The sequence below is a fragment of the Pezoporus occidentalis genome, unplaced genomic scaffold (genome assembly GCF_034315485.1).
Source record: "Pezoporus occidentalis ecotype Australia unplaced genomic scaffold, CSIRO_AGI_Poc_V1 ctg25, whole genome shotgun sequence".
Classification (NCBI taxonomy): Eukaryota; Metazoa; Chordata; class Aves; order Psittaciformes; family Psittacidae; genus Pezoporus; species Pezoporus occidentalis.
Window position 1 is genome coordinate 4,440,560 of NW_026914394.1, and position 22,677 is coordinate 4,463,236.

A 22,677-nucleotide genomic window follows, 5' to 3' on the forward strand; every position below is an offset into this window, starting at 1 on the left:
CTGAAAGGGGACCACTTACCACACTATCTTAAAAACAAATAGCTTGATTTCAATTATTTAAAATGCTTTGAAGCAAATTTATTATATCAAAATATACACCAAATATTCCAGCCAGCTATTTAAAAAAATACATATCACTATTTTGTCAATAAAAACACATATTAAAACCTCTATTTTTCCTATTCATCCTTGAGGGCATACATGATGTCGTCCTGGCTGACGTTGAGTCGCACCCGCAGCTCGAGGTACTTAGCACTGGACTCCACCAGCAAGAGCCTGCAGGCACCGAGTCTTGAACAAACTGCCATCACTTCTGACACTGTAGGGCTCGGGATGCCTTCCATTCTACACAGAGCTAGAAGGTGACGGTAGACCTGTTAGAGAGAGAGAGAGAACTAACTGTTAGGGCTTTCTTGAGGAACAAGTAATTCCAAGCTATAATTTCCTTTTTTCATAGAGCCAAAAAAGCAAAACAATTTGCAAACCAACTTGTCTGCAATTTAAGTAACTGGATCATTTCACCTGTTATTACACCTCTTGACTAGGTGGCCTAAAGTTTACCCAAGCAGATTAAGAGCTGCCATACAATTACATACCAATTCAATTCACTCAGAAGTGATACTCAGGCCCAGTGGCTGGTAAACAAAAGCCACACTGACTACAGACATAGAATCATAGAATGGTTTGGGTTGGAAAGGACCTTAAGATCATCCAGTTCCAACCCCCTGCCATGGGCAGGGACACCTCACACTAAACCATGTCACCCAAGGCTCTGTCCAGTCTTGCCTTGAACACCACCAGGGATGGAGCATTCACAACTTCCTTGGGCAACCCATTCCAGTGCCTCAACACCCTCACAGTAAAGAACTTCCTCCTTATATCCAATCTAAACTTCCCCTGTTTGAGTTTGAACCCGTTACCCCTTGTCCTGTCACTACAGTCCCTAATGAAGAGTCCCTCCCCAGCATCCTTATAGCTCCCTTTCAGATACTGGAAGGCTGCTATGAGGTCTCCACGCAGCCTTCTCTTCTCCAGGCTGAACAGCCCCAATTTCCTCAGCCTATGAAAGATCACAGCTTAGAAAGGCATGATGCACTTTAACCACAGGAGAACACACTTCTCAAATCATGCAGACTGGTAAATTTGTAACAAGAATTAGTTGGGGTCTTCTGCTTTGCTATTTAGAAAAAGCAGATAAAAACACTTTGGATGTTAAAGGAAAATGAAGGGGAAAACAAACCAGTCTAACAAAATACTCTTTGAAGTTTGAGTAGTGATCGCACAGTGTATCTATGCAATCAACTGATGCAGATGTTCAGGAGCCAGTAACAGAAAATGCATTAATTTTAATTAAAATTTAAAATCATACTTATGAACCAGCAGAAGCAGAAAACTGGCAAGTTATTTTATATATCTAGTTCTAAACATTTTTCTAAGTGTTAACATCGAGCTTCCATACTGTGAATCATGAAGACTCTGTGCAGAGACTTCACAGCACTGCTGGTACCAGGTATTTTATGGTCCTCCTAAAAAATTGATGTATCTACTTCTATTGAGAAGGACAGTGCTATGGAAGTTGGAATCAACTTTCAGTTTTCCTCCTTGAACTACATTGCCTGATTATATTATATTGTCTTCCATCAAGTTTTAAGACTAAAAACTCCAAGTATTTAAATAGTTACACTTTGGCCTGACCAAAAAAAGAAGAGGTGTAGAACTAAGGGGTAAAGTGCCAAAATTAAGGGGGGGAAGATTCGGAACACAAACATACCTGTTGAACTGTTGCCTCTTCAACTCCTGCCCTGCGAAACTCTGCTAAAATTGCCTTCAAAAAGATTTGTTCATGGAGCGAGGCATTCCTGCATATCAAACAAACAGACAAAAGTCAATCTGTGAAGTTCAGAACTTATGAAACATTAGAGAAAAAGTCTGGAAGGGAAATTACTGCTTGGTAACCACCTATTTAAATGCAGGTTATCTTTCTACCATAGAGGGGCAGTCTGGGTCAACAGCCTGCAGCTCTGGCACCACAATGCACTGCATTTCATTTCACCTCACCTCTCTTTCAATGTATCTGAACACAGCATTTCATTTCATACATCATAAATGTTCTGCAGTGTGTATTGATCAACTTACATTCATGAATTTACAAATTAACATTGAGGCTTCCAGGCACAAGTAGCACATTAAAAGCAGCACTTGCATACAGCAGAATATCCAATTTTCATCCCTTACTCCACCATCTGGGATGAAACAGAGTTTGGGATGTTTTGTTTTTGACCAGAACTGGTAAAGCACTTTACCAGTTCAGCTTGTGCAGACCACAAAGTCAACAGAATTTCTCATTTATTCCCTTAGGAAACGTTTTGGAAGTCCTAAGAATCTATTTATGTTAAAGAAAGAAACCAGTTCAAATGGGAACTTCTTGCATCCTGCTTAGGCATCTATGGCTGCATCTAAGCGAGCAAAGATGGTGGCACGATACAAGCAGATGTGTAGAGGGGAATACTTTGACTCTTGAGGACCTGATGACTACACTATGCACCTCTGAGTGGTTTTTCCTTCAGTCTGGCTCAAAATCTGGTCCATTAAGCTGATATCAGTAGTGTTTGTAGTTGTGGGCTCATGAGTAAATTCTCTAGATTTAGTCCCAACTGAAAGGAATTCAAATATATGTACTTGGAAACTGCTGCCTAGTGAAATCAATGTACAGTACGCAGGGACAAACAGGAAATTCCAAAAGCCCTCTCCTGATCTAAACATCCTGTATAAACCTGTACAAGGGTTTCTGTGACTTTGTTTCCCCTTTAATTCCTGTTTTGTACCTCTCCCAGCTATGCTACAAGGTTTGTTTTGTATCACACTTTAATAAAGCACAGTGCATCACATATGCTCCCAAACAGTGGTGAGGACAGACTGAGTGGTTTCGGAAAAGAAGTGAAGTGAAAGAGATACAAAAGCAAGGAGATTCCTCTGGGATGTTTTTACCTGATTGCATTTACATATGGTGATGAGAACATTTCATCTATGGCTTCAGTCACATGGGCCATCCTGACTATCTCAGGGGTTCCCTTTTGGCTATCGAACTCACAGATCTCAGTGGCCCTTCTGCAGATGTCAAGACAACGTCTGGCATCACCAGACAGTGCTGCTACCTGAAAGTGAACAGGACAGGTTTGTATTTACTACAAGTTGAAAAAGCGAACAGAAGAATCAACAGACAAAAGAAAATCCAACAAAACAACCCAACCACAAAACAGGAGAGCAATGCTACTGTGAACTATGTTACTCAAACTGGGATTCTAGGAACAATCTCACTGACCAAAACCAACAGAAGTAGCCCTGCTACACCATGATTTGGTCATCACAAATTCAAGACTGATCTTTTTTCTGTAATCAAGAAGTCAGAGGTTAAAAAAAATAATGTAGGAAATTCAATCCACTGCCACACAAGGGTTTTTTTTAGGATCATCCAATGACTCACATTATACAAAACACTGGAGAAAGCTGACATCATTACACATGACTTGTCATATCCAGCTCTTGGAATATACTGCCGCCTTCACAACGTAGGTGGGAAATGCAAGGACACTGCTTTAGCAATGTTTCCTGCAAAAATACCCTGTATACCTTACAGAGAGCATAATGTGAGATCTGCTACTTGCACCCCACTTGTCTCCAATACAGAACCACAGACCAAGTCTGACTACTAACATTCTCCCCTGCTGTACCCCACACTCTCTACCTAGCACAACACAGAGGATGTACATCTGCACTGTGCTTACCTTTCTGGAAACCAGCTGAATTGCATCCTCTTCAAATGCCTTTATGTTGTTCAGTCTGGATGAAATAATTTGCTGTAGCTGTTTGTAGGTGTAGGGCTGAAAGGACATTCTGGTGAGGCCCTACAACAAACAATACAACACAGTGAGAAGCATTTGTAATGCTTGAAAACTCTCAACTGCTCAAGCATAGCCTGTATAGTTGGTTTTATTTTCTCTACTAGGAACACTCTCTCTTTCACATCCTTCTCCTCCAAGTGATATGCTCCAATCAGTTGTTCCACTTTGTGAAGTAAAAATGCAAATCCACAAAACTGACTAAGTGAGGATCCCTGTTGGAACTCCCCACTGAAAGGCCTGAGGAGCAAGTGAGGTTGCTATCAAAGTTCAAATTCCCTCTTACAAAACTTGTAAACAAGTCGGAACCACCTAATATGAAAACCTTTTGATTACAACTGGTGTACACTTTAACACAGAAACAGCAGAAGCTCTGAAAGAATATTCATCTCTCCTTTAGCAAATCTGTGTACATCTTTAGTTATACTATTGACTTCACGTTAGCAATCAAACTGCTTTCAGAGGAGGAGGACTATCTGTGTTAGAGATGGTGCGCTGTCTTTCATAGTCTACAGGCGGCCTGAGTTTTGCATTTCTTATGCAAAATTCTTCCCCCTTGTGACTATATGGACTCAGCTGATATGCAGGTTTAGTGGGTGGGGGAAAGCAATTCACACACTGTGGAGCTATTTGAGTCACGGAAGGTTGGAGGCACAGAGCACTGATTTTCGCAAATCACTTTTCAGAGCAGCAATAAAGAGATAACCCAGGAAAATGTATTCAACATCTAACTTTCTGTCCAAAGGTATCCAACAAAAGAAGTCTACAAGCTGGTGATGGCTAACAGATAGAGCTAACTAGGTGGCTGGAATGCAAGGGGAAGAGGAAGGGAAACCAGAAGATAGTTTTCCTGAACACCAGAGTAAGCAGCTTAACCGTGAAGCACGACATTTGATTATCCAGATTTTAATATGTTTAAAAGACATCTGCATTCCTAATTTATTCTTACAAGAACATAATGTACTTACACAGCATAACATCTGATTAGCAAGCCGGCTCTTTGCTAAAATTTATGTGTTCATTATCAGCCCTCTGGAGAGGGAATTACAAAAGCGTTGTTCAACCTCGGATGTAACCAATCCTGCCTTTCTCCTGGATTACTTTTAATTGCATATAGTATTTAATCTGTTTTCATTCTACAACACAGCAACAGAACTGCTAGGACATACCAGCCTGCTAGCTACTCTGTTCATCATTATCCTCTCTGGCAAGTCCATGGTGTTAGCGATGGCCAAGATGATTAATTTGGAGTGCTTTTGAGTTGGCCAGTCAAATAAATTGTACATCACATTCTGTTTCCGGGTCCACAGAAGATCAAGCTGCAGAGATAGAAAGAGAAGAATTAGACTGAAAAAGAATAGCTTTGTATTTACCAGACCTGATGGGGGTGAGAGAGCCAACTCTGCTACATAAGACTTCTTATGTGAACAAGCTGTCTCTGTTGCATTTCCGTTATCCATCTACTAGTAGGACTGCTTCCTCTGAGTTAGGGCATTAATCTCTTTTGGAAAAGCGCAGTCCTACTACATGCTTGAGCAGTATTAATCACAGTAGAGTGATTAAACAGCTGGAGATTTTAAACACTATTGTGATATTAATGCCACATCTAACAAGATTAAAAGACCCTCCATGTAAGAACCTGAATAAGCTCACAGCAAAAAGAAGTACGTATTTATTTATTACTGAACACAGCTTACTTGAAGGAGTTTCAAAACTGGATATGATTTATTTCACGCTGAGTTTTCACACTGGAAAAGCAGCAGCTTCCAGACAAAATACAGTTGAATTCTCTGGCATTTAGGACTTGACAGAACAAGTCATTCTATGACTTGGACCAAAACAAAACATAAACCCAATGTGAAATCCATGGCAGAGAACAACATAGCAACAGGATACTTGCTCATTTAAATTCAGTTTCCTAATAAGGCTAAGAGGAACTCCTTGTGCGACTGATCTGCCAAGTCTGTTCCTTTTACATCACATATGATATACTCTAAGCATGTATAATTTGTCTGTCTTCATCCTCCAAAAAATAATGTCCTATGATACATCAGGGAAAGAGAAAGAAGGATTCTTTGTCTCACCTCATCCACTACCAGCACTGTGGTCTTCCTCTTTGGTCCAGGTGTATTGAACAGTTTTCCCAACAGTACTGCAGCATGGGTCGCAGTCACCTTTTGACCTGTCAGTAACTGGACAAGGATTAAACAATGCTGCAGGTTAATCACACCAAAACTCTGGAAATAGGAAGTTTAACTCCTACTTGGTTTTAACTTTCCTCTAGCAATCAACACAAAGCATCTAGATTTTGGCATGGGGAAGTGGGGTTGTGTGTAAAAAAGTAGCTCATAAGATACTCAGGTCTCCCAGAAGCTGTCCATAAAGGAGCACAGAAGAATACATAGCTGAAGAGAAAGGCCTTTAGAATTTACTGTAATTATATAAAAACAAGCACAGCCAGCAGTCCCAGGTGAGGTAACTGCAGATTAGTTTGTCATAGAAGTCCAGTATTGTTGACAGAGACAGTCCCTCTTTAGCTGGATTGCTATCATGACAGGCTAGTTAACAATTAAGACCCTCTTAGTAATTATTGTACTGTTATACTGACTTCCAGAGTTGTCATCAGAGTAACTTTTTAAACAGAAAAAGTTATAGAAGGGGAAACTATAAAAAGAATCTAGTTTAGATTTAAACCTGAGTGCATGTAATCAGGCTATTCCCCAGCCACTGCCCTTACGCAGCTGAAAGCAAAAGAGTTCAAGAAGTTGTCCATCACCTCAAGTTAACTATTTTTGATCCTCCTCCAAGACAAAAGCATATAGTCTCTCAGAGGGACTATTTTATTTGGAAGTATTGATACATTAAGTGCCTTCAATACCGTAACACTGTAACATTGAGGATCTAATGGCAAAGCATAAAATCTCCTTCAAACCAGAAAGCCACTGACAAGGCTTTACTTACCTCTAGTATCTGCACATAAGCTTGGTGAGGGTCAGTCAGCTTCATGCCATTGATCTCTAGAAAGTGGAATGATGGTAGCTCATCATTCTCTGCAGCTTGCTGAAGAGAGCACATCACTTCACGGACAGTTGCAGTTTTACCAGTACCAGGCACTCCAGAAATGTACATGCACCTACAAAAGGAGAACACTCAGCAGCTTGAGCAGAATGCTAACACTCTTAGGATCAATGAGCTGGAAATTCCTGGGCTCAGAGACCAGACTTGAATACTGCTCCTTTGTCACTCCAGGCAAATACTTTATGAATATAATTTACCTCTTTAAAAAGAAAGAAAATAAATGGTTTCTGAGACGTCTAAAATTGACTAGTTATATTTTGGTTTTTAACTTGAATCTGTACAATAAAGGAGCCCACATTATTTCTATGCACAGCCCTTCTTAAGGAAGCAAAATACCAAGAGAATTCAGCTAGAAACTTTAATTCAGCCAAATGATGATAACCTTTTGAATAAAAGCAGTGTTGATTGTCTGACACCACAACACTGCTGTTATGCCACAGGGAGATGTGGTGTTGGCTACAGTCTCAACAACAAACTCACCCTCCTGTTTCATCAATAAGCTTGCTTTCCACAAAGTTATAGATGTCCTGGTACTCTTCCTCACGACAGGGCAGAGATTCTGGAACAGCAGAAACATGCAGCCTTTGGATTGAAAATAAGAACAAGAAAAAGAAAGTTTAAATAGGAGGTCCAAGGTTGGCATTTTTGCAGTTCTACATAAAGGGCCTAGTGGGGAACACAAGGAACGAGGTGCTCCACCTCTCACAGCTGCGTGTAGCTTTCCAAATCTCCTACATACTTTAAGCCTGAGCACCATTATCAAACATCCCAAAAGAAATGGCCTTGTCTCTCTAGATGTATTATAGGCTTAAAGAGGGCTGAACAATCATCTTCAGAAACTATCAGCACGAATATGCAGTAGTAAAGATCTAGTTGGTTTAATTCACAAAAATACTGCCAGTGTACAGGTGGGATAAACCAGGGGAGACTGCTTAGAGGAAACTGAAAAAGCTACAACTCAGTTTGAAGGATACAGTCAGTCCTAAATGCCTCCCCCCCACTGTGAACATCTACAATGAGAGCTATAAAGCTTTTTCATACATTAAGGGGAGATAGATACTGTACCTTTAAAATCTAAAGCTAGTGAAAGAGGATATTTGTTCTGTGCAACATTAGAAAAACAAAGATATTTAATTCTGCAGGACTTACCATGGACTGGTTATCATAATTTGAAATTGTAAAAGTATATTGTAAATGCTGCTAGTATTTGCAAATCTGGTATTGTACTGTAAATTCATAAATGCTCTGCTGGTATCAAACCATAATGCGTTTTTACCAAATTTAGACACCATGGTAAAGATAACATTTCCCTACTTCAGCACAGCCTCCTGCTATGCACACCTGACGCAGAAAAGATTATATCCTCCCTGAGCACGCATTACAATTACCTTAATCTGGCCTCTTCTAGTACACTGGCTGGTTTCTGTGTTGCATTTTTGCGCTTGGGAATCTCAGGAGTCGCATTACGGGGTGTCTTGGGTGTGCCTGGCAAAGGCTGCAAAGAAAAGTTACAACCTCGTATTGATTTTCTACAAACAGCAATTTCTGTTGGAGACTGATCATTCATACAAGTTTCCCAAACATTGCTTGGGGATGCCAGAGAATAAGATGAACAGAAAAAACAATCTTTACAAAGGGAACTACATACATGCCTCATACCCTTTTCTTCCCAAAGATAAAAAAGAAATTGGAAAGGGATGGTGACACCAACAATTACACCTTTTAACTGTCTGAAGGACTTTTAAATCGTGAATGCTTTTCTGAAGTGTTGTGTTACAAAGTGATCTGGTTCTTTAGAAACAGCAAGCAACTAGGAGTTGTCCAAATAGACAAGTGTTTTATACATTTATATATCCTACCGTATCAAAGATCCTATGTATCAAGATAATGTTTCATTAAAACCTAAGGGGTTCAGATACTTCATTTGATACACAGGCATCAAACATTCCAATAATTGGCTTGGAAATAATAAACCATCTCTCTCACATGGAACTTACAGTTTTCTTTGGGGTCCTGGCAGGGGTGTGAACTGAAGACTTCCTTGAAGATTTTGGGGTGCTGACTGTTCCACTTAATTTAGTTTTCTTTTCTGGTGTAAAGCTCTCATCATCCTCTTCTTCCTCACTACTTGAAGAGAACAAGCTGTCTGAGCTAGATGAAGACTCCTCTTCCTTGTTCAACTCTAGTGCATTTAATATGCTACGAGAAACAGAAATGAAGAGTTTAAAAAAAAAAAAACACATACAACAATGCACACTGCAAAGGATCATTTGTGCATTTTCAGCTTTTTCGGTAGTTATCATAATGGATAAGCCAACATAGTTGCCACTTGAGCTGTTCATTTGCCATAGCTATTTAACGGACTGGTTTAAAGGAAGTCAGTTTTCTGATGAACACCATGAGTTGGCTTTAGTTTTTATTCACATTGCAATTGAGCTGTGCTACTAGAACCACTTGCATTTCACTATTAAGTTTGACAAACGTCTCAAGGCTTCAAGCTGTCAGTAGCAACCTGAATAAGAGAGCACAGACACAAAAGTTCACCTGATTTGCTCTGCAATGCGAGAGCTTGTCTGCTGCACACAACTTCTTCTAGAGCGAAGGGTCAGTACAGGGCTCCGACTATGCAGCTCCCGGCATTTATTTGGACTGTAAAGAAAACCCAAACTGTTTGTATTTCTTTGCATTACACTTGCGAAGATGAAGCCTTTCAAACTTCAGGCTCAATTGTTACTACACCTGTCAATCCAGTATGAATTCTTGTTGACAGTTATTTACAGACTGGCTACGGCATGGATACTGACAGTACAATTTCTCCTCTCTTCAATGTATCTTTGCCAAGAAAAAAACCCCAAACAAAATATTTACTACAGTAATTTTGAATTAGCAGCCGAATTATTTTGCACACGTAACACTGCCAAAATGAAGAGACAAGGGCTCCAAGGTTTGGTTGGTTGTGGTTTGTCTTTTCTCTTTCTTGGGCTTTTCTTCATCCCTATCACAGGAACATTTTAGCATTAATACAACCTTCCAGCTAGTTCAAAGGACACAATGAGATGAATTATAGATATTTTATTTGTTGATGGCTCTTAGAAATTATTTTAGATCTAGAAGTACTGCTGAATGCTGTTACCTTTCAATGAAGGGCAAATGTTTTTATGCTATACAATAACTGACAAAACCAGAGTGCAGAACCACCAAGTGTTGCATCCACATCTTTACACTTTGAAAGGAGGAACGTGACTTTGTTTTACCTTCTCGCAACTTTTACACAAAAAAGTCTGATCCATTCTCATCCTGCCCCAGCTTAATGCCATTTTTAAAGACTGTGTGAAGACAGACTTAAATATTTATGCTTTATGAGTTTTAATTTCTTTTCTGCATAAAAATTAGCATGAAGTATACATCCAAATATGAGAACGCTCATGAGGCCAATCACATCCCTTACTATACATCAACAGTTGCCACAAATAGGGCACATTTGAGCCTGTGACGTGTACTGCTGGGAAAATGATTTTTATCCATGTTGATGAGTACAAACAATAATGATCAGTAATATAACTTCAGTTCCCTTTTACATCATCCTACTATTTCTATCTACAGCAACTTCTCTCTGTTCTTGTAATCACAAACAGCGTGCATCGATCTCTTTAAAGTCAGCTCCTCTTGTGATCCCCCTAATCACTCATTCATCTCCCAGGAACACGCTTTCTAAAGCTTCAGTGCTACCCCCCTTCTCTCAGTTATCTCAACAGGCAAAACATGCTACACTCAGAGACTTCACCTACTTCACCCTCCAGAAGTCTTTCATAAGTGTGCTTTAAGAGGACTACACACAAACAGAACTCCCATACAAAAGTAATTACAAAAAGGCACTTACGATACAGTGTCATTTTTCACATCAAGATTCTTGGCTTTCCCACTGGAGTCTTTGACCTTAAAGGGGGATAACTGTAATGATTCAGTAAACCTCTGCCAGTACTCTTCACTGTCAAATACTGAATTTTCCTTATCATTGGTATGAGGTATTTTTGGTGGTGAGCTTAAAATGCCGGTGAATTTCACTTTTCTTTTAGTAGCTGATGGTTTTAACGGTGCTATGGCACCAAAGTCATCATCCAAAAGATCCAAAACTTCACATCCCAGGAATCTGTCTTTAGATTGTGTGGGACCTAGGAATCAAGAGCGAAATGAACTTTTGTCAGGCTTTAATATGACTGGTTTGGTTAATTTTCAGAAGACAAGGTAAGACGGGTTCAATGGCTGTCATTTAAACGACAGGATATGGCATTACAGTCCAGGAACAAGGAACTGAATCGCTAGAAGGCAGACACTTCCTCCAAAATGACAACTAAATAGAATACAAACTAGTGTTTTTCCAGTTTTCTGACCCACCTCCATCACTTACAAGTTTAGTCAGGCTCCAGTTTGAAAATGCTGCATGTTACACAGGATCCAATGTGCTTATTCAGTGTAAGCCCAATAGAAATATTCTAGCGCACCATTAGTCAGAAGATTCAAGTGAGATGTTCTGAGGTCAGGTTAGGCTGGTCAGTAACATTTCAGCACTTTAAATTTAGACTTACCAGTTGCAAATAAAACATTTGTAACAGCAGTTGGATATAAGCAGTACAGTTGCTTGGAATAACAGACATGAGACAAATAACTGACGCACCCAAAAGTCAGGCTTGGGCTAACCCCAGAACCTGCATATGATGACTAAAAATACTGATGTTGAATATTACCATCATTTGAACTACACAAAATGCAGAGGCACTAAACATACTCCATTCAAAACTACCAAATAGACGGAATATTGCCATATACGTACTATTCAACTGTAACTTCTTCCTCGCTGTTGGAGTTTTGATGCCATTAGCCCCTCTTTGTGAATGTCTCTCCTTAGCGAGGGAAGACTTGGAAGCAGAATGTTTCGATTCGATTTCCAACTCAACAGGTTTTGGTTTTGTGGCACTCCGAACATCACTTTCTGTCTCTTTTTTCAGAGGGGAAATGATGTCCAAAGGAATAAATGAGTTCGAAGAGTTTAGGATGCCACCTCCTTTCTTGTTAGCTTCTTTCAGCTTAGAGAATATGTCAGGGGACAAAGTCTTAAAGCATTTCCCATCCCACGACTGTTTTACATAGAAGATGTTTTCCTTGTGCAATGCAGTAGGCGGTTGCTCATTCAGATGTAGGGGTATTACCTGTACAAACAGAAAAATACCAAAACACATATACCTTAACATTTACTGTTAATTTAGCATTCAAGTATTTTCATAGCATTCAACTATTTTCTAATCATATATCTTGTTATTGGAACTCATGCAATCCTTCGTTATATAGGGAAACATGTTCAACCTACATTTGTACTAGCATAAGCTTATTGCACTACAGAACTCCCATTCACATAACTTTTTCACATACAAACCTGTAAATGAGCTGGCTGCCAACAACCAAAGCGATTTTAGGATGGAAGAAAGAATATTAAGTTTTCAATGATCCTAACATATGTCAACTGCAGTAACAAATACACATCACAAATTTGGTTTGGGAGGGAATAAAGTAGCTGCACTGTTCTATTATGCTTTCCAGATTGGTTCTGTTTCTTCCCTGTGTGTGTAGAGGGGCTGCAGTACATACCATGGTGCTTTTAATAATGGTCTCTGCAGCAATATCAGTGTCAAAGCCAGGAACCTGATCAAAAAACACCTCTTGGGAAGAAACCTCTCTTTTAAGCAGTTTCCGTTTGTTCGGTGGTACCTCTGTAACATGAGAGAACCACTGCACAACCGCACGTTTCACCTGAGCACCTGCAACAGCGAAAACAAGTCAGTGAACAGTAAGAATTTTATTGTATCCCAAACAGTTATTACCAGACCTCAGCGACTTGAAGCTGAAATGCCATCAAGGATTGAAATCCACCCTGAATATGAGTGAGAAAGCATCAGAGGAGAGATTTCAATTCCCATTTTCTAAACTAAATTAAAATGTTTGACCTGAGACTTTTAAGGACTAAGACAACCTACACAAGGGTATCAATGGGAACACCTGGAGACCAGGCTCCAGACACTATTACAAATGAAGAGGTTCCTTATTTGCATAGATGTGATCCAATTGAACCCCACTATCCAAAAGCAGCAGCATAAAAGGAGAACTGAGAAATTTCACAATGTTATTTTTAATGTCAGTGTATTTTAAAAGTAAGGCAGGAACATATTCACTGCCTAACAAACCAGCACATCCTGCTGCTGACAGATCTAGGAGGAAAATCTGTTTGTAGCATTTATTCAGACTAGGTGTGTAGAGAGCTGAAAGAAACATCTGGAACATACTACAACTGCATACTAGGTTACTCTCTACATTATAAATGTTCATCTTTGAATGAAAACAGAGCCACATTTCTTTAAACAAACTTCTCAAAGATATATAACAAAAAAAAGGATCTTGTTCTTAAGGACGCTTCATGGATTTCTTTCCAGCACAAGAAGAATATTCAGTTATGTTACAATAAATGTGTATTAGTAAATAAAGAAGCTGCAGTGAGATGCATTTATGTTTTTAAAAAGAAATATAAAAAACCCCAACATTAAAACATTATTATGCTGGCCCAAAACAAACCACAAGTGTTCAAAGAAATCAGACATTGCTAATGAGTAGTTTCTAATCCAGACTGTCTTTGTATAGCCTTCCATGATTTATCTTTTTATATTTATATTTACCTACAAACAATCAGTTCTGCAAGGGGCAGAAGTGATGAGCCCCATTTATCCAGCCTTGTACCTTGCTGCTAAGTAACCTGATGTCTAATGAGATGCAAGTTCCAGGGCTGCAGTGCCCTTGCTCCACTTGGATTCTGCTGTCTAAATAAAGCATGATCTCACAAGGTCTTCTCAAGAGCTGTTTCTTTTAAATTAGGCAGCTAAGCAAGAAGATTGCAAGAATTTCATCTTTAAGCTCTCTATTTACCTATAAAATCTAGCTGAAGTTTGCTATCAGCCCCAAATAACTGGGGAGCATGTGAATATAGAAGCACTGATTTCCTTAGTAAATTAGGTCAGTGGTATAGTGTGAATGCTCACTTCGCCCCCATGAAATAGGCAACTTAAGAACATTTTATGATTTCTCAGATAGGAAACGAGGTTTTATTTCTCACCATCTTCATACAGATCCAGGAGCTGTGCCACAAAAGGTTCATCTGCGTTCTCTCCTTCTACTAAAATAAAGTCACCGACTCGTATGCAGTTTTCTGTTCCGCTTCTGTCTGAGGTAATAAGGATTCCCCTAGAAAATGAAACACATGTGCAGACAAACAGGATTTCATATTCCTCATAAGTCACATATCGCTAAAGCTGATGGCCTGTCAAGTTCAGAGCTGCTTACGCTCCTTCCTGCAAAGCTTACAGTTTAGTTTCCCAATTAAAAGCCTACATATGTATTTCAATCTGAGTTAATGCTTATTCACAGATTACTTACATGTCTTTGGTTACACATTATAGACTTATAATGCAAAAGCCTTATACTTTAGTTATAGACATGCCACGTCCTAACGCAATGCCCAAAACTGACTGCCACGTTAACCTAAACAAGGTCGGAAAGGCAAAGAAACCTTCATGGATGGAGTTTCCCTGAGCAAGCCAGAAATAAATGTTACTTACTTGTACTTTGTAGTCCTCAGTTTCCTGTCCGAGCTCATGGGCTTCCCATACCAGGAGTAGATAACTTTGCTTTGCTGCCGGGTGTTCATGATTCCCAAGGAAAAGCTAAAACAAATAAACAATTGTTTAATTAGGATTTAACAATAAAAGCAGGGAAAGACTCAGGATGTTGAGATACAGAAACCCCATCCCCTCCTTCATCGTGCATGAGAAACGTGGTGTGTGTCTGGTGATCCAGCAAGCCCTACCTTTCCCAGAGCCTGTCCCCTGAGGGTGGACGGGAAGGGAGGTGATTCGCAGTGGCTCGTTCAACACTGGGCTTTAGGAGCACACCTCACAGTCGCTGATACACTTCCATCCCTGGCAGTGCTCAAGGCCAGATTGGACACAGGGGCTTAGAGCACCCTGCTCTAGCGGAAGGTGTCCCTCCCCGGGGTAGGGGTTGGAACCGGATGAGCTTTAAGGTCCCTTCCAACCCAAACCATTCTGGGATAACTTTGTGACAAACACACAATTCCCTGCCTGCTTTGCTTATTCACAGCGGTGGTTATCAGCTGTTCCCTGCTTACTGCCGGGCCTTCCCGCTCCGCGGGGCCCGCCGAACCCCTCCACGACGGTTGCTTTACATTTCAGGGGTTCTCATTATTTTTCTCTTTTCCTCCCATAAAGAAGACCGTTCCCTCCGGAAACACCCCCCTCACCCGCCCCAGGCCGTTTAGAGAGCTCGGCCAGGGCTCTCCCCTCAGGGAACCCGCTGCCCCTCCGCCTGTGCGGCCATGGCGCCGGACGGGGCCATCAGCACCACCGGAGCCGCTCCATCAGCTCGCACAGAGCCACTCACCCCGCGGCGACACCCGCGCACGGCAGCGGCGCGCTCCCCTACGCGCCCGAGAATAGAATTCCGCGCCAAACCCGTCCCCGGGGCCCCGCCCCCGCGGCGCGCGCAGAAAGGGGCGGGAAAAGGCCGACCAGGGACGTGCGCCGCCATGTTTGTTCCTGGCGCTCTGAAGCTGAAGGGGGTGTTCTAACCCGAAGATAAGATGGCGGCCCCCAGCCGTGGCCCGGAAGCGGAAGCGGGCGCAGCGCCTCACGGAAGGGGTAGAGGGGCGGCCCGGCCCGGCGCGGGGCTGAGGGCGGTGGTGTAGCGGGCGCCATGGCGAACCGGACGGTGAAGGATGCGCACAGCATCCACGGCACTAACCCGCAGTACCTGGTGGAGAAGATTATCCGCACCCGCATCTACGAGTCTAAGTACTGGAAGGAGGAGTGCTTCGGGCTGACGGGTACGGAGGGCAGGCTGGGGCGGGAGGGTGCGGGCGCGGAGCAGCGCTGACGGCAGATCCCTCTTGTAGCCGAGCTGGTGGTGGACAAGGCCATGGAGCTGAAGTACGTTGGGGGAGTCTATGGTGGCAACATTAAGCCTACGCCGTTCTTGTGCTTGACGCTGAAGATGCTGCAGATCCAGCCCGAAAAGGACATCATCGTGGAGTTCATAAAAAACGAGGACTTCAAGTAAGTTGGTGGCTTCATTTTTTCCTGTTTTGGTTGCCGTACTGAATGAAATTAACCAAAACAGCCGGGGAAACTTCAGGATACGGTTTAGTGGGTCCTGATGAACTCTTCTTGCTAAAAGGTATGGTTTTCCTGGTGCTGTCAAGAGTGCTCTGCTGGTCACCTGGTCGTTGGAACGCTTGCCTATGTGCCATGGGGATAGAATGCCTCCTGTTGATGTGCTGGGAATAGGATACCACCACCCCAAGTATCTAGGATGCGGTGCATTAATCAGCTTTCAGTACCTAAAGAGCCTGATGGGGAATCTGGAGGGACTTTTTACAAGGGCCTGTAGGGACAGGACAAGGGGGAACAGCTTTAAACTGACAGGGGGGAGATTGAGATGAGACATTAGGAATAAATTCTTCCCTGCGAGGGTGCTGAGGCACTGGCACAGGGCGCCCAGAGAAGCTGTGGCTGCCCCATCCCTGGCAGTGTTCAAGGCCAGGTTGGACACAGGGGCTTGGAGCAAGCTGCTCTAGTGGAAGGTGTCCCTGCCCGTGGCAGGGGGTTGGAACTGGATAAGTTTTAAGGTCTCTTCCAACCCAAACTATTCCATGGTTAAGGGAGCCATGTTCATCTACTTTTCCTTCAGTATTTTTGTCATCTTTGTGAGTGCTAATGCACTAAAAATAAATAATAAAAATATGTATATAATTTATATAATATATAATAATAAAATGATGCATGTATAGTTGAGTATATAGATACTTATATATATACTTCAGTACTTTAAGGAGAAAATCTCAATGGTTATGTGCTCTATTTCAGTGTACTGAATTGCTTCAGAATCTTACAGGGAAACCTCTTAACTTCTAACTTTACCAAAAGCCAAGTTCCACAAAATGGTTTCGTTTCAGGTACGTCCGAATGCTGGGTGCGTTGTACATGAGGCTGACAGGCACTGCCATTGACTGCTACAAGTACCTGGAACCCCTGTACAATGACTATCGGAAAATAAAAAGCCAGAACAGAAACGGGGGTAAGCACTCCTGCTTGGCGGTGGGTTCTTAGTACCTCATAGGTGACCTGTTGTTAAGAACACACGTCCTACTGGGTGGAAATAAATATTCTTTTTAGTGATATAAGCTTCAAAATTGTGGCATAACCACCTTTTTGAAATCTTTTTCATCGTTTCAATAGTTGCTGGTCTTGCTGACTTACACAGATGGGAACTGCCTTGCTTATTTTGCTTTCCTCAAGTGCCTGTGTTTCCTATTGGGCACTGAAATGCAGTTCCATAAATACCAAAGCAAACAGCATTTGAGTGCTGTTTTAGCACTGTGAATCTGCTAATCCCAGCTGTGCAGTAATTTCCTTTTTGCAAGGCAGGCCTAATGATTTTCCTCATCTTTGAGAAGGATTCTACAACTGTTGTTTGTACGACCCACTTGAAGTGAATTGTCTCAAGTGTTTCATCTTTACTCTAGCCACCAGTGTTCATCTTCTTTGTCTTTTCAGTGCTGTTTTTTTGCTCCCCCAGAATTCGAACTGATGCATGTGGATGAATTCATTGATGAATTACTCCACGAGGAACGTGTATGCGACATCATTCTGCCTCGATTACAGGTTTGGAAAAGTAGATGGTTATGGAATTCTTAACTGCATCAGGTTCAGTGGTTGAATCAGCTGCTGGCTTGCTGTGTAAAACTACGATACAGGCCCTTTCAGCATACAAGCTGCTTCCTCAGGTGTTTGTTCTTAACTGGGGTTGAAGATAAAGTTGTGATTTCTCATAGAAACGATACGTCCTGGAAGAAGCTGAGCAACTCGAGCCTCGTGTCAGTGCTCTGGAAGAAGACATGGATGATGTAGAATCTAGCGAAGAGGAGGAAGAGGAAGATGAAAAGGTTGGTGAAGTACTTTGGGAAGGGATAGTTGAAGCTGGGGTGGACCACTGCAAAAAAACTTTATGGCCTGTGAGAAATATTTGAGGGGAGACATCAGGAGGCTGCTTGCACCTCCTATCTCCCCCTTAATATATTTCCATATACGCTGCTTGTAAGAACTTGTTACACCTTGGAATGGTTCTCAAGTGCTCTGTGTTTGTCCACCTTTTCTGTCTCCTCAAATTCACAAATCTGGACCTGCTCTGTGTTAAATAGGTGATGATGGTTATGGTGATCATCATAGTCAATTCTGCTCTACTAACAAACAATCAGCAGGGAGAGGTGACTGTTAATTTCCACTTGGCAAACTCGGGCATTACCACTCACTTCTGAATATGAAAGACTTGAGGGTGGGGCCACATTATCCCGGGGCTGTTGTAATTTATATTCCTGGCTCAGAAAGCTTTACCGATTAAAAACTTGGATGAAACAAAACCTCTCCTCTCCCTGCCATGGTTTCCAGCTGGAACGAGCACCATCACCTGACCACCGCAGAAGAGGCTACAGAGACCTGGACAAACCTCGCCGATCTCCTGCTGTGCGGTACAGGCGGAGCCGGAGCAGGTCTCCAAGAAGGTGACGTGGCTCTTTTTGAGCAACATTTTTACCTATCATACTGCAGATGGCTGGAGCAAAGCATAGGAGATGACAGTTCGGCCAGGATCTCTTACACCTCCCAATTCCTTTAGCTGCTTTCTGAAGGAAGGAGCTGCGGTGCACTGTCACAGTCACCCTGTCTGCCTCTTTCTCTAGCCTGTAACTCTTGAACTTGCTGGTCAACTTTATTGGACGATATAGCGAAGATACTAAGGAGAACCAAGTGCCTTGTTTTCCCGTAAACCAGAGGGTGCAGAGATAATCCAGTTAACAGTTCTTAGATAATATGTCAGAAAAAATCACTGACCTCATTTGTTCACTGTATGGGCCAGCCCAGAAACCTCCTGTGCAGCAGGCCAAACACACACTGAGGACACAGGGGGAAGTCCAGAACATAAAACAGCTGGTTCTGCTAATGATTTTTAGTGACTTTTTCTTTTCTCCCCCAATCACAGGCGAAGCCGCTCTCCAAAGAGAAGGAGGTAGTGTTTTACTCTACTATTTAATCTTAGCCTGTGTGCATTTTTAGTATGGCTCTCTTAAAAGCTTCCTCTCTCTCAGCCCATCGCCACGCCGAGAGAGGCATCGCAGCAAAAGCCCGAGGCGACACCGGAGCAGATCCAGGGAGAGGCGGCACAGATCGAGATCTAAATCTCCAGGTAGTTTTGTCACTCACAGATCAACTCTGGCAAGTCTTTATCAGTAGAACATCCACCTCCAGAAGTCAAGGTATCAAGAAGGTAGCATAGGTGCTTAATCTGGCTCATAAAACTGCTCATTATATGAAAGCACAGCTGGAAAACTCCTTTAATACATCCAAAATTGCCTTCAGTAACTTTTTCAGCTAAACCAGGAGGTTAATATGAGTGCATAATTAAGAGTGGGGTTGCTCTGGCATTATTTAGGATACTTGGTCACTAGAAGCAGATTGCATGAGCAAAACAAGAAAGAATTCAGGGTCAATGGAAGTAACTGTTACTTTTTATCTCCTAGGTCATCATCGTAGTCACAGACACAGAAGTCATTCCAAATCACCTGAAAGGTAAAAGTTTGGCTTGTTGTGTGTGTGTACTGCTGTAGGAGCTCTCCCTCTCATTTAATCTTGGCAACTGAAAGTCTTCTTACACGGTTAGAGATCAGGTATTTCATACAGTTCCCTCGGTATTGCAGTCAAGTCACACTGTCAGTATTTGACCATAGAAGACACCACTTAATACTGTCAATCACTTTGGTCTTTCCAAGCAGTTACTAGTACTGTGTCATGTGGCCTTTCTCTTTTTCTGCTTCAGATCTAAGAAAAGTCACAAGAAGAGCCGGCGAGGGAATGAATAACAGACTATATCCAGCCCACAGTTCAGGGACCTTGAACTGCAGTCAAATACTGTTCTATCTGCATTATGGGACAGCTGGATATGTACTGACTGCTTTAGCAGTCCATTCCTTTAATCCTCCTTCTGTACAAGTCCTGTTTGTTTGTTTGTTTTTAACTAAAGGAAAGGTAAGGACATTTTTTATGTAGCTGCATATCCTCATGATGTAATTTGAGATCTCTTTTTAAATTGTTTTTCTCAAGGCCTGTAAAAAAACAGTGAAAAGCAATAAAAAAAAAAAAATGGGGCTTCTGTCTTTAGACCTTTGTTGCTGTTTCTTTCATTATACTTTGTTTAGTTGAAACTGGCTTCATTCTCAAATTAGGTGCTCATGTGAGAGTATGTTCAAGTTACAGACGCTGAAGAGCCACCAGCCTGAATGATTTCAAACCTCCAATACAGGAAAGAAATGAAGACTCTCCTATTCCAGTATGTCTGCTAAAAGCAAGAGTTAAACAGCTCTCCCACGCACAAAAGAATCAGTAACAGCTATGTAAGAATCACCCTTAGTTCTAACGCTGTCGGACAGTTTAGAAGCTTCAAGTAGTACAAAACACTGCAGCTCTTTAGGCAACAGGTTACCTGCTGTACTTAAAGACAGTAAGCCACTACTGTGAGCGTGTAGTTCATGGCCTGCATGTGACAGAACATGGCACAACTAGGCTCAGCTCTGCCTTCTCTCAGTGAATTTAGCATTCAGCAAGTCTCTCGTCTTTCAAACAGAGAATCATTAAGCTCCTATTCTAGTTACAGTTCTCAATACAATTATGTATCGCTGGAAATCAGTTGTTAACCCCCTTGTGTACCATCCCTTTATTCATAGTGTTACTTTGAGAGCAGGGATGACAAGTTTAGCTCCTGAACACTGCATTTAATTGACATTTACAGTGTTGACAACACAAGAAGTAATATGGAAAAGTCCCTTTCAAATGGCAGAGCCTGATTTGCAAAAGTTTATGAACACACAAGCACCTATACTCTTCCCTAAAGTGTTTCACACCACACGCAGTGGCTGTGAACAGCACGTGCAATGGCAGCAGCATGGGGAAAACCAGATCTGCTGGTAGGACTCGTTCAAGCTGCTCACCTTTCATCTCTTCTTTGAGATACCTGAATTAAAGCCATTTTTATTATCCAGGTTTCCTGATGCCAGTTAGATGCAAGCATGCATACAAACAGGGAAGAGGAAAGAGTCTTCTGTCCTTTTTTTTTTTGCAGTTTTATTTTTCTTTTAAAAAGGTTTTTGGCACTACATCGTTCTGTAAAGAATAGAAGTGACAAATTTTTAAACACATGAAATCCCCTTCTAATTTTATTCTTTTCTTTTTTTTAGAACAATATATATAAAGTCTGAAGCAACCAAAGTATGAATACAGCTAATAGAAAATAAAGAACTTAATTTTAAAAATTCTCTCTCTTTACAGTTTATCAAGATAAACCAAAACACAATTCCCCTTAAAAATAGGGTAATAAAATAGATGAAATTTGTATCACTCGGCTTCGTGATACGAGTAAAAACTATAGTTCATATCTATGTACAAATGATACAGTTTAAAAACAGTCTTAAATAATCTTGTATCTAAACACGTTGCATTAAGGTTTTAAATCAGAACCTGAATTTCTTCCTCCCCTCCTCCCCCCACCCGCCCCAGTCCCACTGAATTTCACTTTTTCTGTTGAATGTAATTCAGATTCAAGTGTGGGTGTCCTTGAGACAGAAGCGAGAACCGCTGGTTACTCTGCATCAGTGGACCAGCTAAAAGAAAATGGATTACAATTACTTCAGCAACTTAAATATATTTAACAGTGCTTGGCTATATTCAATGTACTAGTCTTACTTAGAAATAAATAGAAATAAAGCCATTTACTAGCCTGACACAAGTGCTATCTGAACAACTACCCCATTTAATGGGACAATGCAGTCATCACTTTCATCCTAGCGCAAAATTCCCTCACCATCATCAAGACATCATTTTGGTGCATTGCTTTAGTTACTTAACAAATAGGACTTCAGGATTTTTAAATCTGGGTCTCACTTGGACACCTTGCTACAGCAAATGGATTTTGAAAAACAGATTTGGTGCCAGTATCTCTCATTTTGTACCAGGTGACCCAACTAAATGGGAATTGCAGGACTCTCAGTAAAATTTGGGTACAGTTTCTCTTTTGGTGGAGCCAAAGGTGGTCTTCCTACACCCTACCAGATGCTGAACACCTTTACCACTCACTAGCATCAGAAAGAGTGGAGATAAAGTCAGTCTTTCTGAGCACTGCAAGGAACTGAACCTGACCTAACTGCCACTAGTGCTGCTCTGACTGCAGCTGGGTTGGACTGGCTGACTCCAGAAGCCCCTTCCAACCTGGATTATTCTCTGGTCTTGCAAGTTTGTATCTATTTAAGTCATTCCCACAAGAAAAGGAATTAGGACAAAAATTTCTTCATTTTAACACATCCAGGGGCAAATCATCTTAACCTCTATTGAAGCAGAGATGGCTCTACAGTGAGGCAGCAGCAGTGAAGGAGAAGAAGCAACAGACTGCAAACTGGCTCAGATCTCAGGATTTGATATAACCCCATCCCTCCCACAATGATTTTCATCCATCCATCCATCTATCCATACAGGAAGCCGAAGCG

General features: G+C 41.6%; 3 protein-coding genes across 6 annotated transcripts in view; 1 reads left to right on the plus strand and 2 right to left on the minus strand.

Annotated features, from left to right (window-relative positions):
* Positions 1–168: 168 nt before the first annotated feature.
* ORC1 (origin recognition complex subunit 1) lies at positions 169–14,764 on the minus strand. The gene is made up of 16 exons (XM_062623254.1): positions 14,636–14,764; positions 14,134–14,261; positions 12,621–12,790; positions 11,809–12,184; positions 10,858–11,149; positions 9,522–9,626; positions 8,975–9,176; positions 8,366–8,472; positions 7,458–7,559; positions 6,861–7,032; positions 5,984–6,091; positions 5,069–5,218; positions 3,786–3,905; positions 2,989–3,155; positions 1,772–1,859; positions 169–374 (listed from the first exon to the last, which is right to left on the minus strand). The coding sequence occupies exons 1-16, from the start codon at positions 14,722–14,724 to the stop codon at positions 180–182; spliced, it is 2,571 nt and encodes an 856-aa protein (XP_062479238.1). The 5' UTR covers positions 14,725–14,764; the 3' UTR covers positions 169–179.
* A 980-nt stretch (positions 14,765–15,744) lies between these two features.
* PRPF38A (pre-mRNA processing factor 38A) overlaps positions 15,745–22,677 on the plus strand; it is a 149,305-nt gene continuing 142,372 nt past the window's right edge. The window contains exons 1-10 of one of the 2 annotated variants that reach the window (XM_062623235.1): positions 15,745–15,918; positions 15,988–16,147; positions 17,047–17,168; positions 17,670–17,755; positions 17,926–18,036; positions 18,539–18,651; positions 19,128–19,154; positions 19,234–19,331; positions 19,666–19,714; positions 19,962–20,159. In XM_062623235.1, coding sequence (XP_062479219.1) covers positions 15,789–15,918; positions 15,988–16,147; positions 17,047–17,168; positions 17,670–17,755; positions 17,926–18,036; positions 18,539–18,651; positions 19,128–19,154; positions 19,234–19,331; positions 19,666–19,714; positions 19,962–20,004 — 939 coding nt within the window. In that variant the 5' untranslated portion in view covers positions 15,745–15,788 and the 3' untranslated portion in view covers positions 20,005–20,159. Of the gene's footprint in view, positions 15,919–15,987; positions 16,148–17,046; positions 17,169–17,669; positions 17,756–17,925; positions 18,037–18,538; positions 18,652–19,127; positions 19,155–19,233; positions 19,332–19,665; positions 19,735–19,961; positions 20,160–22,677 lie in introns of those variants that run through there. The other variant, XM_062623236.1, reaches the window with a different exon arrangement.
* The window catches only part of TUT4 (terminal uridylyl transferase 4), a 48,241-nt gene continuing 46,888 nt past the window's right edge, over positions 21,325–22,677 (minus strand). For all 3 annotated transcript variants that reach the window (XM_062623184.1, XM_062623182.1, XM_062623183.1), the window contains one exon: positions 21,325–21,798. In XM_062623184.1, the coding sequence (XP_062479168.1) occupies positions 21,707–21,798 (92 nt within the window). In that variant the 3' untranslated portion in view covers positions 21,325–21,706. The remainder of the gene's footprint in view (positions 21,799–22,677) is intronic.